At 47.3% G+C, this 13,542-nt stretch overlaps 1 protein-coding gene across 1 annotated transcript in view; it reads left to right on the top strand.

The window, feature by feature from the left end:
• Positions 1–342: 342 nt before the first annotated feature.
• BIN3 (bridging integrator 3) overlaps positions 343–13,542 on the top strand; it is a 42,542-nt gene continuing 29,342 nt past the window's right edge. The window contains exon 1 of the mRNA XM_021698983.1: positions 343–444. Coding sequence (XP_021554658.1) covers positions 437–444 — 8 coding nt within the window. The 5' untranslated portion in view covers positions 343–436. The remainder of the gene's footprint in view (positions 445–13,542) is intronic.

The raw sequence follows: 13,542 nt of genomic DNA, 5'->3' as shown, positions 1-13,542 counted from the left end.
GAATGTAAATCCCGCCCACTGGCTCCCCACCTGGCTCCTTCCCCCATCGGCAAGGACTGCTACTGTCTCTGGATTAGAAATTTCTCAACAGACAAAAACTGAGGCCATAACAAGGTTAAGAGGCACGTGTAGTAATCGAATGAGAATTTTACAAGTCAGTATCTCAGGCAGAAAACGCACCCGGGGGTCCCCACGCCGCCGCCACAGGCTGAGGCCAGAGCCCCTAAGGGCACGCGCGAGGTCTCGGGCCCGGGCAACTGCGCTGGACGCCCGCCGCCGCGGAAGGGTTAACGCCCCGGGCCCCGCCCACCCCCGCCTCTTCCGGGCACAGGGGGCGGGGTTTACGTCACTTCCTGGAGACTGGCTGAATCCGGAAGTGATCCCTGAGGACCCAGTTGCGGCCGAGGACCCCGGCGGCAGGGCCAGGTTCGGGACCATGAGCTGGTGAGTGAGGCCCGGGCGGCAGAGCGCCTTGCCCGCGCCCACCTGAGTCCCTTCGCCCGCGCTGCCCGCCCTGCCCGCACGGACCCTCCGCCCTTGGTCGTTCGAGGGCCCTTGCACCGGTCTTTCCGGGAGGCTCCGTCTCTCGGCAGGACTCACTGGGAGATGGGGCGGGGGAATCCTCTTGGCCTGGGATCCCGCGTCTGTTTCCTGACTCCTTCTGTTACATGGAACCTGTCCCGTTTTCTCCCAGCTGCTTGGAGTGAGGAAGTTTCCTGTTTCCTCCTCTTGTAAATATTTGTTGAGGTGGAGTAAAATGCCTTCTTTCTCCCCTGTGGCCATCTCTCCACGGCTCCCGTAGCCCCAGAGCTGTAGTCCTCACTCTGGGGGCCCAGTTCACTGATCAAAAACCCACTCGCTTTCACTTAACAGTCTTCAAAAGACAGAACTTGCTTCCCTTTTGGAAGGGTCCAGAATTGAAAACCCACAACCACACTCCGAGTGTGGGATTGAACTCGTTTTAATCATTTACAGGGCCATTACCCACTCACTGTTTTCTCTTGAACATAGACATAGGTAAGCTTAAACACTGTGGGAGCTAGCAGGCCATGAGACAAGACGGTAAGGCGTCTCAGAGTAGTAGAGTCACAGCTCCAGGGTTGGAAGGTATGTTGCTATATGATGCCCATAATAGATGAAGGCTCATAGTAGAGACTTCTTATAATATATAATGGTTGATTTGTTTTGTAAGACTCGGTTTGCCCAAAGGGCCTTACCTTCAGGCCCAAGGACCTGCATATCCACAACCCCAAACCTCCGGGGGTCCAGCTATCATTTGCTTATATGAATACAATGACCCCCAGAGATGTACAAGATGGATCAAACCTCTTGGAATCCAAGGTCCGTTAGCATAGGGAGCGTGTTTGCCACTCTTCCTCATAGTCTAGCCTGTTTCTTTACACAAAGTAAATGTACGATAACTGGTCATAAATGAATGAAGATAGTCGAATATCCTTCAGGAAGGCTCTTGCAGGCTCACATTTGACCATTAATGGAAACTACACTCTGGCCACAAGCAACAAATGTCAGCCAGTGTTAAGGACAATTCTCTAATGTAAAATGTAGACCATTTCTGTCCCCTCCTCCCTCCTGCTTCTTAGAGAAAGATTGATGGACAAATGTCACACAGTTGGTGCCAGCACGTGAGGAAGCCGGGAGCAATGCCCTAATAAGCCCCGGCAGGAGCTGCTCCTTTCCCCTCCATCTTCGCTCCAGGAGGCCGATAGGGGGCTAGAGCCTTAAAAAGCTAACTTTCCCATCTTGTTATAACCTAGTTAGTGATGAGCAAAGTGGCAATCCTTCAGTTCCCTTTCCTAGAGAAATTACTTCCTTAAAGTGTCAGCCTGGGTCCCCCGACCTTGTGATATGGATGTCCTCTTGCCAGCCGCATCTGGAATCTTTGGAGTTCTCTTGCTTAATTTTTCAGGGTAAAAACCAGGAAGTACAAATGCGTTGTATTGCATAGATTGGCATTTACAATTTTAAAAATCAATCTTTTCTTCACAAAGCGGGAGAAGAACAGAGCAGAGCCCAGGGTAAAAGAATCTCTTGGTGATCTGTTTCCACCTGTCTGGAGGAAGGCTTTTTTTCTGAAAAAGTAATAGTCTGTTTCCTAAGGCCTGTCAGGTTGCAGAGAATTGAAATTGACAACTGCCTGTTCAGCAAAAGCTGAGATTTTTATCCTGCAGAATTAACTTACTAGTACATGTGCCGCTTGGCACCTCCTTGGAGTGAGGGTCAGAACCAAAAGGGTGGCTTTGTCCGTCAAAGCTGAGATTCCTTTTTCTTCCTCTTTAGAGGGCCTCTACGTCATCTCTTACATGGACCCTGACCCTGTCTCCCTGAGAGGGGAACAGCACTGGCGCCTGGGCACACAATCACACTCAGTTCCAGGCTCAATGGCTGGCAAAGGGAGCGGGGCTGGGTCCTTCTGATTCACTCCTGGAGTGGTTTTCCTGCTCCCAGAATGAATCCATCCATTCATCCGAGACTGGAATTCTCAGTGGGGGAAGAGACCAGAGTGACGTAGGGCCATCATAGGAGGCCGATGCCCAAGGTCAAGTTCACCAAGCACATGGGGTATGCCAGCCATCATTGAATAAGGCCTAGGGGCATGCAGCCCATGGTCCCCAGAGGGTAACCATTGTTCTGGGCTAGGCTGGGCTTTCAAAATGTCACAGTGAGAAATGTCCAGTATTGATGCCCTTTGCACACTGTGGACTGCATTTGCATGAAGAGTGAGAGGTCTTTGTTGCCTGCTTCCTCTGTGCATGCAGCCCACCCACCCCCTGTTTGTTTAGTGGGTACCTACTGCCTTCCTGTACCATCTACCCATCCATTCATCCACCGACCACCCACGTGTCTTCTTGCCAGGTGGTCCAGTGGTGTGCCCTGCTAGGAAGAAGGCGTTTGATGTTCACATCTCAGGTCACTGATCCACTGTTTAGGCCTAAGTCAAATGCTTCCTTCTCCTCTCCTGCTTGTCTCCCCCTCTCTCTTCTTGTGGCTGTGTCATTGTTATTGTATGGAGGGAGAGTTCAGTAGAATTAAGAATATAATTTGCTTTTTCAATCTGGCTTAGCTCTCTCTAGGGATTGTAGCCTTCCCTGGAACCACACACCTTGATGCTCTTAGGCTTAAGTGACAAGGAAAAAGGAGTCCTGTAGGAAATCTTCCTCTATTAGGGGTCCAGAAGTTTGACTCAGAACGAAGGAAATTAGGGTCCGTGCAGAGAAATGTGGCTGGGAGCTCGAGGGGTGAGTTCAGGTTCTGGTTCCCTCCTTCACAGGGTGGCCTGGGCAGGCATTCAGCCTTCCTCTGTCTTGTTTTCGCCACCTGTGACATGCAGTGGATAATCCCGGCTGACGCTGTGCCACCCAAGCCTATTGTGAAAAAAATGGAGACTGTGATCGTTTTCTGACTCTTCTGGGCTCTTCTACCTCTCTCTGCCCCCTTAAATATTGATACTCCTTGGAATCCGTCCGCCCCCACCCCACCCCCATGTTCTCACCCTGTATGCCCTGCCCATCATCTTCAGGATAAAGGCCTGACTCTGCATGGCTTATAAGGCCCTCCTGGACCTGGCTGTCCATCTTTCCTCCTGTGTCTAAGCTTTTCCTGGCCTCTGGTGCCTCTGCCCCTCTATATGCACTGTTCTTCTGCCTGAAATGCCCTTCACTCCTGTGTCGTCCACCAGGCCGACGTATACTCATCCTTCCGGAGTCAGGCAGGCTTCACCTCTTCTGAGGGTCTTCCCTGAACAGCCCCCCACACCCTGCCAAGCTGACTTGGGTGCCCCTCCTCTGACCCTCATTAGCATCTGTACTTGATTTGTTGGTTTACTTGTCAGTAACCCCACCAGTCTGTGCCTGATCGAGAAAGGGACTGTGTCTTGGTCACCACTGTATCCCTAGCAGTGTCCCCAGCCGTCGGTACATGTTTATTGGATGTATGAGTGAGCACTATTTTTCCATTTCCTGACTTGCCTTAGCTCAGGAAAACTTTTCAGATAAAAACGTGCGGAACCTATAGGCCGCTTCCTGAAATGAAGAGCCTCTAAGAGTGCTGTCATTAAGTCAATGAGGGAAGAAGCGGCTTCAGAGCCTCTCAGAGACTGAGTGTTCTCTCCCCTCTGTCCCTGTCCCCAAACTGCCCTCTTCCATACTTGCATAGAACTCCTGTAGTACCTCCACATCCTTCCAAGGACCACAAACGTGTTCCTCTCCCTCACAGACTGCGTGAGGGCAGGATCTACAACTTCTTCACCTTTGTGTTGTGTCTACTGTTTGCACATAGTAGGTACCTAATCGGTAAGTGTCAAGTGAAAGGAATGGACTATAAAGAAAGGAAGGTTAACTGCTGACCGAACCACCCATTCTGTTTCACACATGTTCTCGGTGGAGTCTCTTTTCCCTCTAGTGTGATCCTTGCCATTGTACATTTGTACAGTGCTTTTAACTTTTCAAATTACTTTCCCCTCCATTATCTGATTTCGTCCTCAACGTGTACCCTTGGAAGTATGCAGTGAATTCACTCATGGAGTACCTAGCAGAGCCAGAACTAAAATCTGCATCTCCTGAGTATTCTCTGTGCTTGAACAGAAACATTAGAAAAATGGCAGACCAGGGGCGCCTGGCTGGGAAGTGGGAAGAGCACGTGACTCTTGATCTCGGGGTCCTGAGTTGGGTGTAGAGATTATGGAAAAAAAAAAACAATGGAAGACCATTCCCAAGCTGATTTGGCCCCAAAGGAAGGTATTGGGCTTTGCCAGCACGTGTGAATGCTGCCGGGGTGGTAGTGAATTACAAGAAGCTGCCAGTTTTCACACTTAACACAGTAGAGGAAATCCCGTGTCGTGCACACGTCTGGGTGTTCTGGACCATCTCAGCTTCTTACTCTGGGGCCTCTCTGCCTCGAGCCGCCTTCCCACTCACTTCTTTGGACAGGCCAGACTCTCCCCAAGTTGTTTCCTCTTCTTCGGAGAGCAGGGTGGTGCCCAGAAGACGGACCCTTTGAGGAGCCCGTGTGATTCTCTAGTTGACATTGCTTTGGGCACCAGTGTAAAACATCTCACTCCTGTTTCAGCTGTTCGTAATGAGAGGGGAAGGGACTTTTTCCACTTTTGGAAAGAGCCACGTATCCTGAATCCCACAGCTTCTTCGTCAAAGATGTTTTCTTCCGTGTTGTACTCTTTATGTACATGTGTTGGGGTAGCTTCAGGGTTGGCAGGTAAGCTATTAGAGTTGCTTCCCCGAACCCATTATTTCAGTGGTTAACCCATTTAAATAGGGCCCAGTACAACATGTTGCATACAGGTCGTGCTCAATGACTATTTGTGGATTTAATACTCAGTGAACATTTCTACTGTACAAGAGCCTGTGCTACATGTTGGGGGACATTCCAAAGGCTGTAGGAACCAATGCCTGTCTTCAGCCAGCATATGGAAAGCTCCCGGGATTCATAGGAATGACAGCCAATCCCTAAATGTGGGTGTGGCATCGTCAAGAAAAATTTCAACCGGAGGATGTGATTTGAGCTGAACCCTGACTAGCGAGTATGCAGTGTTGCAGTGGGCAGTGAGAGAGAAGGATGGCGTGAAAAAGCTGTGTGGAGACGGAATGCATCAAGAGTATTCGAGGTGGTCCGCCAGGAGACCGGCTTTGGGTTTAGCGAAGAGGGCTTTGGGGAGAGGCTGCGTGGATGACAGGGGGCACCAGAGTCAGGGCCACATTGTCCGTGCTTGCGGTGCGTCGCTGAGCGCCAAAACTGAGCTTAGGCTTTTGAAAATGGAAGGATTTTGAGCATGGAAGTGGCATGGGGAAATGAGTGATTTCATCGGATTAATTTGGCAGTGGTCTGTACGAGAGCTCAGAAAAGAGGAAGAATGGAGCCAGGGGGGCTAACTTGGACAGTGGCTTCCTAAATTTTTTGACCACAACTTGCAGTCAGAAACACCTTTGATATTGTAGCACACCTACATTTATACTTCAGATAAAAGCTTCACGTGGTATATGTGCGTGATGCACACTAGTATTTTATGTTCTATTTCATGTTTAAAAGAATGGTGTACTTCCGTTGATCTCATGACTAGTTTTGATAGGTTTACAGCGGGATAACGTGTAGCAGCTTACGTGATTGATGCGGGACCCCAGTTAGAAAAACACTGATCTAGGAGTTTATTACAGGGGTTCAGACTAGAAGCCAACATCTGTGACTCCAGCCAGCTGAAGATAGTGTTTGGCTTATTTGGTTGTTTTCCATGGGTTATAAGAAGAAATGTAGAAGGGGCAACTATAAAGAACCCCAGCCATGTGCTTTATAAGAATGTAATCCATAGAAGGGAAAACTGTCAATCACTTTATAGAAAAGAAAACCCCAGCGGACAAAAGCCTATACCAAGATGTTGGTTTATTAGTAATCAGGGAAAAGCAGATTAAACCAACGAGATGCCATCATACAGCCATCCAACTGGCAACAGTTTTAAAGTCTGGCAACACCAAGTATCTAAGGAGGAGGAGCAGTGGGAACGCACCCCCACTGGCATCCGGGGTGCAGGGTGGTGTAGAGAGTGGTGGTGTAAATTGATACTGGCGATTTCTACGGTACTTGTGGCAGTTGGAAACGTTAGCACCCCCTCACCCAGAGAAACTCCCGCAGGGGAGCGGGGTTGCTTCATTGTCTGTAGATGTCCAGCCTCTACAGTGTGGTATCTTTACATAATGAAACGGGTAGTCATTAAAATGAATGAAGTAGAGCTCTGTATATCAACAGGGACAAATCTCAGAAGCATAATGCTGGACATAAAAAGTTAGTTTCAAAGTGATACATTCAGTATTGTACTATTTACATACAGTTCAGGCCTACGAAACAATACTGTGTTGTGCTTATGGATTTAAACGTATGTAGTGCAAGTCTGGAAAGAATACGTACTAAACGCAGGGCTGTGGTTCCCTGCCAGGGTGAGGAGGAGCGGGAGGAGGGGACGGAATTGGGCTGGAGCACGGGGCGGGGGGCTTCAGCAGTGTCTGAGGGGCTACGGCTTCATGTCAGAGCCCGATAATGCTGGGTGAACATATGGGTAGTTCTTCTCTAGCATTTTCTGAGTGTTTACAATAATTGCTAATAGTTTCTCTTAACTTTTGTCATGCCTGGCCTGACGGGCATCACGGCTAGGGCCGACCTCACTGTTCGCAGCAAGAGAATCATTGCCCTCCCCCGGCCAGTAGGTGAGGATGACCTGGGGAGGGAGGCCTAGAAGTGAGTTTCCATCTCAGCCCTCCTCCTTCTCCGTCCTGCTTTCAGACCTTCAGCAGAGAAGGGAAAAGGTCGAGTGAAAGCTCTTTGTATAATTCCTGGTTGGTTAGAGACAGAAGTGAAAATGAGATTAGAGATAGTGCCTCAGAAGCTAAACAGCTGGTCTGGTGTTTCTCAGAGTCTGTCGGCGTCTGAGCCACGGCTCACGCATCCGAATGGAAAGCAGGTATTGGAGGCTTCTCTCGGCTTGTTGAGTAAGCAGGATAAGCCTTTCACCTCAGAAGGCCTTCTGTGTTCCTTTTATAAAATGGGGAAACCCATTTTCTAAGGAGCTACAGAACAAACAAACAGACTCCCTCCCTGAATTGCCTTCCTTCCTCCCGTTTCTTGACCTTTAGACGCTCCATCAGCCTCCAGACTTCTGTCACAAATCCTTTTCCTACTTGGGAGGAAGTCCCCGTTCATTGTAGGCAAATGCACTCACTTGGGCCTGGCAGTGATGCGCTCTCCTATGGGACTGCTGCTTGCCCCCAAAGCAGAAAAAATCATTTCAGGTTTCCTAACCATACTTACCTCTGTGTAACCATGTGCGAGCCACCCACTGGGGGCTCAGTTTGTTCATCATCATCGAAATAGCACCCACCACCATCTTCACTGCAAATACTGATAGGCTGCTGACTCTATGTCAGGAACTTTTTTAGGAACTAAACTCATTTGGCCCTCCCAGCGACCCTACATGATACGTATATTATTGTCCGATTCTGTAGGCAAGGAAACTGCGAGACAGGAAGGTGAGCTAAGTTGTCCAAAGCCCCACAGCTGGCAGTTGGCAGAGGGAAGAATTAAAAACCAAGCAGTCCGGCTCCCAAGTCTGTCCCCCTAGTCTGTCCCCCGACTCAGTGCGCCTCCTCTAGTGAGGAATACAGGAATGGACCTCTTGCTTTAAATGAACTGTTGTCTCTGAAGCACCTAGCACCAAGCAGCACTAGGAGATGCTCAATACATGGTCACTTGAATTGGAGGATTTCTAAGATCTCACGTTCTGTGAGATCTCCCTGAACATTCTGTGATTCATTCTGTGTCAGCTTCTCAGAGGTCAGCCTGGGGAGCAGTGGGGAAGGAGGGATCACAGCTGAGCTGGGGGATTGTTCTAGTCCAAGTGACAAATCAGCCAAGTCAGAGTCATGCCTTTTATTTTTAAACATGCACATACCTCTTCGGACTGGTGGCAAGTCAGGGTAGTATTGTGTGTGCTCTGGTTTTAGATCTGGCTAATTTAGGGGAAGGCCTGACGGGGGCAGGGGCGGGTGGAGAGGCTGTGGTCAGAGGTGCTGGAAATGGCCATTTTACAGCTCAGTCCATTTCCCCTTCTGATGGGATCTCTCCTGCCCTTGCTCGGGTTGAACTCTCTGTGGCCGGGTGGCACTGTGGCCAGCTGGCCCTGCAGAGAGGATGACCTCCCGCAAGCAGCTGCTTTGCCAGAGCCAGCCGCCTCTCCATAAGCGCTGCCTTGGCCCCAGCCCTCTGTTTCCCCTCCAAGTGTCAAGGTGGTGGTAGCCGTGGTGGGGCCTCAGACCAGGGAAGGCAACGACCCAAGGATAGGGTAACAGAAGGAGGGGGGGAGGAGGGGCTTGTCCTTCCAGCCTGCAGAAGCTGCTGCCTTTCGCCCACCTTCCTGCTCTTGCCGAGACAGTGACTCAGGCCCAGACCACTCCCCAGGGAGCCAGGATTTCAGCCACTATCAACTGCCGCCTACTCTTTGCTCAGCCCTCCCTTCGTTCTCACCTCCCTTACCTCCTCCCTCCCCCCAAAACTGATCCCTCGGAAAGATGTGGGGTGGGGTAGACTGAATCATTTCAGGGTTCTTTCCACCCTCAAGCCAGGCCTAGGCTCATTCACATTCAGTAGAAACGATTTCCAGAGGCCAAGGTGAAGACCAGGGAGGAATGTGTAGGTTTGGGCTTCTTTCCACTCTTCTTTGTCATGGAAGCAGAGGACTCTCCAAAGAAGGCGGGGCTCGAGGGATCTTCTGGGGTGACCAGGGGATCCCCACCCAACTGCCATCTGGGCCTGCCTCTTGTCTCTGCCTCTGCAGTAGAGGGGCTGGGGAAACAAAAGTTGGAGAAACCTAGCAAATTGAAAATGCAAAAGAGCTGTTTTTGTAAATAGACATTACACAAGAGCAGGAGTTTTTTGGAAAAGTTTTACTGAGACAGACAGAATTAGCCAACTGGCATCATGCTGCTAATAGAGATATTTACTGTTTGAAAAAGTATATTTGTAGCTTTGGAGAACATCCTGTTGACTTTTCTTTATTGTGAAAGTGAATTTTTCCCCCCTTTCCCTCTGTACACATAGAACTTTTTTTCTTTTTTGAGGTGGGGCATGTTGGGGGTTGGAGAAGGGTAGGCTTGAGAGAATTGTTTTCTCCGTTTTGTTGCTGAGACCAGAATATCCCTTCTCCTGCCCTCTGGTGCTCATATTTACGGATTGGCAAGTAGAACCAATTAAGGAATCCTAGTCCGGAGGCCGGGAGCTCTGAGCCCTCTTGGTTTCTTCCAGAGCGGAGAGATTCTGTGGGGAGCAAGCCCTGTCTTCTCTCCGGACCTCTGCTTACCTGCCCGATGCCAAGGGAAGAACCCCGGGGAAAGCGTGAGGAGGAGGGGGACCAAGGTCCTGAGGCCCAGTGAGCCTCTCTGTGTCCCGGAGGACTGCCGGCCTCAGCCACCACCCCCACTGGACCAGGGCGCCTCTGCTCTCGGAGATGCTGTGATGCTGTTGGACTTGCCGCGTGCGCCTTCCAGAGCAGCCATTTCTCCCGAGGAGGTCCCTGCAACCCAGCAGGGTTCTAGAACCACAGGGAGGTAGTGCTGAGAAGAGGCAGAAGAGCTGCTTCAAGTGTAGTCCTTCTGCCCTGTCTTCTCGCTCTCCCCTGGCCACCTTTCACCGCTTCAGTGGCAGAGAATCTGTTCTTTTCTCAGGGTACCTGCCCCAGTTTTCAGGCTATTTCTCCGGCAGAGGGGAGCATATCTGCCATTTGGCAGCCTTGGAATAAACCCAAGAGACTCTTCTCCTGTCATATTTCCTCTTAAGCTCTTTAATTTATTAGTTTTGGGGGACGCCAGGGTGCTCAGTCGATTAAGTGACTGATTCTTGATTTCGGCTCAGGTCATGATCTCAGGGTCATGAGATTGAGCCCCGAGTTGGGCTCCGAGCTCAGTGGGAAGTCTGCTGGAGATTTTCCCTCTCCCTCTGCCCCTCTGCCCCTGCTCGTGGGCACTCTCTCTCAAATAAGTAAATCTTTAAAAATAAAATAAGTTTTCCCTCAACCCATATTCTGATACCGTGTCCAGCTAGGCTTTACTGCCAATGCCAAGGGGCAGCTCCGTTTTCACGGTCTGCACCCAGTCTACTTTCCCCTGACCCCAGCTGCTGCTGGTGGCTGGGGAGACCCTTTTTAGCTTTGGTTTAGTCAGATAAGAATTGGGAGGCCAAAGACAGTGATCTTACTTTTCTTTGTTGTTTATAAAGCCTTATCTGAGAGTAACTTCTTTCAGGAAACTTAAATGAGAGTATGGTGTTATATAGGGTCCTTGAGGCAACATACTGATTTACTCCTTTATTTAGCCACTTATCCAGTGCTTACTGTGTGCATCAAACTGGACTATAAGCTCCCTGGGATCGTAGAATGAGTCAGTCTTGTTCATCCTGATAGCCCTAGAACCTAGAGTAGTTCTAGGTATAAGGGAGGCCCTCAATAAATATTTACTGAATATTCATTCAATGAAAGTTTGAAAATAGCACTGTACCTAATACGGTACTTACAGAAATTGCAAAGAAGCATAACCTTCAGTCCCTGCACTGGAGGGCTTATGTGTCATAATCAGAAAGTAAGATGTATACACAGCAAAGTTGGTTAGCCTGACCCTTTACGAAGCAGAGTGTAACAGTGAATCATAGCACTGGGTCTCGGAGAGCAGACTGGTCATCTAAATGCATGCTGGAGAAGGCTCTGTGATAGAACTCAAAAATCCAGTCTTAGTATCTTGTAGGAAACTGGGAACAAAAAGATGCTTCCTTACTAATTGGAGCCTTTCTGGCTGAAACCAGTAGCCTTTTTCATATTTAATGGTGAAAGATCAGCCCCGAAGCATTCTTAGTAAAGTCAGAAACATTTTTCTACAATTTCTGGCCAATGCTATAACACAAGAAGTAGATACAAAATATTGGGAAAGAAAAGGGAAGTTTTGTCATTATTTTCAAGTGATATGACTGTCTATTTGGAAAACCTAATTCTTTTTTTCTTGCTGAATTTCTCAGGCCATATAGGTTAAGTATGTAGGCGTGGTGACTGGTTTCAGGGTAAATATTTAATACCCAAGAGCTTTCCTGTGTACCAGGACAATAAAATGAAAAAGAGAATTCCATCTGCAGTGTAACCAAGTGGAATTGGTTCCATGTGTAGGGCTAAAAATTTCACATGTAAGTGTTACTTTGGGATCTTGATATTCAACAAAATAAAAGTAGAGGACCTACTCATAAGACTAAAGCACATTATAAAAAGACTTGAGTGAACGGAAAGAAATATTATGGCCCTGAATGAGCAAACCTAATATTTGTAAAAATGTAGGATCTTCAAAAGTTAATCTATAAATGTAATGCATTTTCAGTAATAAGTATCCTGATTTTGGGGGGGGGGCAGGGGGGCACACAGCATATGACTTTGAAGTTTATCTTAAATATTAAGAAAAATTAAAATAGCCAATTACCTGAAATGAAATGTAATGAGAAGGGATCTGTTTGGGTAGATATTAAGAACTGTTACAAACCTAAATAATTAAATCTATGTTATTGGCAAAAGAGTAGACAGGTCTGTGGTATGGAATAGAAGTATTTCACACTAATGAAATGATTTCTCAAAGGTAGTTTGTTGTTTAAATTATGTTAAAACAACTGGCTCACCATACACTCAAACTCTAAATGGAGTAATGATTTAAGTATAAAAAATAAACCACTAAAATTCATATGGAAATTCAAGGGACACAGATAGCCAAAATAATCGTGGCAAAGTTGGAGGGCTCAATACTTCTCAATCTCAAAACTTACAACAAAGGTCTAGTAATTAGGACATTGTGGTACTAGCATAAAGATAAATATGTAGATCAATGGAATCAAATCAAGAGTCCTGAAATAAGACTTTATATTTATGGTCAGTTGATTTATTTTTATATATATATAAGGATGCCAGGACAGTACAACAGGGAAGGAATAGTCTTTTCGACAGCGCCAGGATAATTGGATATCCACATGGGAAAGAATGAAGTAGGACCCCTTACCTCACACCATACACAAAAATTAACTCAGCATGGATCAAGTCCTAAATGTAAAAGCTAAAACTATAAAATCCTAAGAAGAAAACATAGGGGTGAGTCTTCATGACCTTGAATTTGGCAAAGAATTCTTAGACGTGATACCAAAAAGCACAAACAACAAAAGAAAAAATAGATTAAACCTCTCCAAAACCTAAAACTTTTGTGCTTCAAAGGACACCATTAAAAGAGTGAAAAAAAACAATTCACAAATGAGAGAAAATATTTGCAAATCATACATCCGATTAGGAATTTGTACCCAGAATAGACCAAGAACTCTTACAACTCAACAATAAAAAAAGACAACCCATTTTTAAAACAGGCAAAGGATTTGAATAAATATTTCTCCAAAGAAGACATACAAATGACTGATAAGCACATGAAAAGATGTTCAACATCATTAGTCATTAGAGACATGTCAACCAAACCATGATGCAATAATCCTCATACCTACTGGAATGGCTAAAATAAAAAAGACAATGACAAGTGTTGGTGAGGATGTGGAGAAATTGGAACCCTCATGCACTGCTGGTGATTGCAAAATGGCACAGCCACTTTGGAAAAGTCTTGCAGCTCCTCAGAAGTGTAAGCATAGACATAACCACCATATGGCCCAGCAGTTTCACTCCTAGGTACATACCCAAGAGAAATGAAAACATATGTCCACACACGAACATGTGCACGAATGTTCATAGCAGCAACATTCCTAATGGCCAAAAAGTAGAAACAACCCAAGTGTCCCTCTCCCAGTGAGTGAATGGATAAATGGAAAGTGGGTGTGTGGATAAAGACGGTATATCCTGCAATCGAATATTATTCTGTGATAAAAGAGGAATGAAGTCCTGATATATGCCACAACGTGGATGATCCTTGAAAACATTTTGCTAAGTGAAAGAAGCCAACACAAAAGGCTACTTAT

Source organism: Neomonachus schauinslandi, chromosome 2, assembly GCF_002201575.2.
Source record: "Neomonachus schauinslandi chromosome 2, ASM220157v2, whole genome shotgun sequence".
In the NCBI taxonomy this organism is placed as follows: domain Eukaryota; kingdom Metazoa; phylum Chordata; class Mammalia; order Carnivora; family Phocidae; genus Neomonachus; species Neomonachus schauinslandi.
This window is presented reverse-complemented; position numbering and strand designations above follow the sequence as displayed.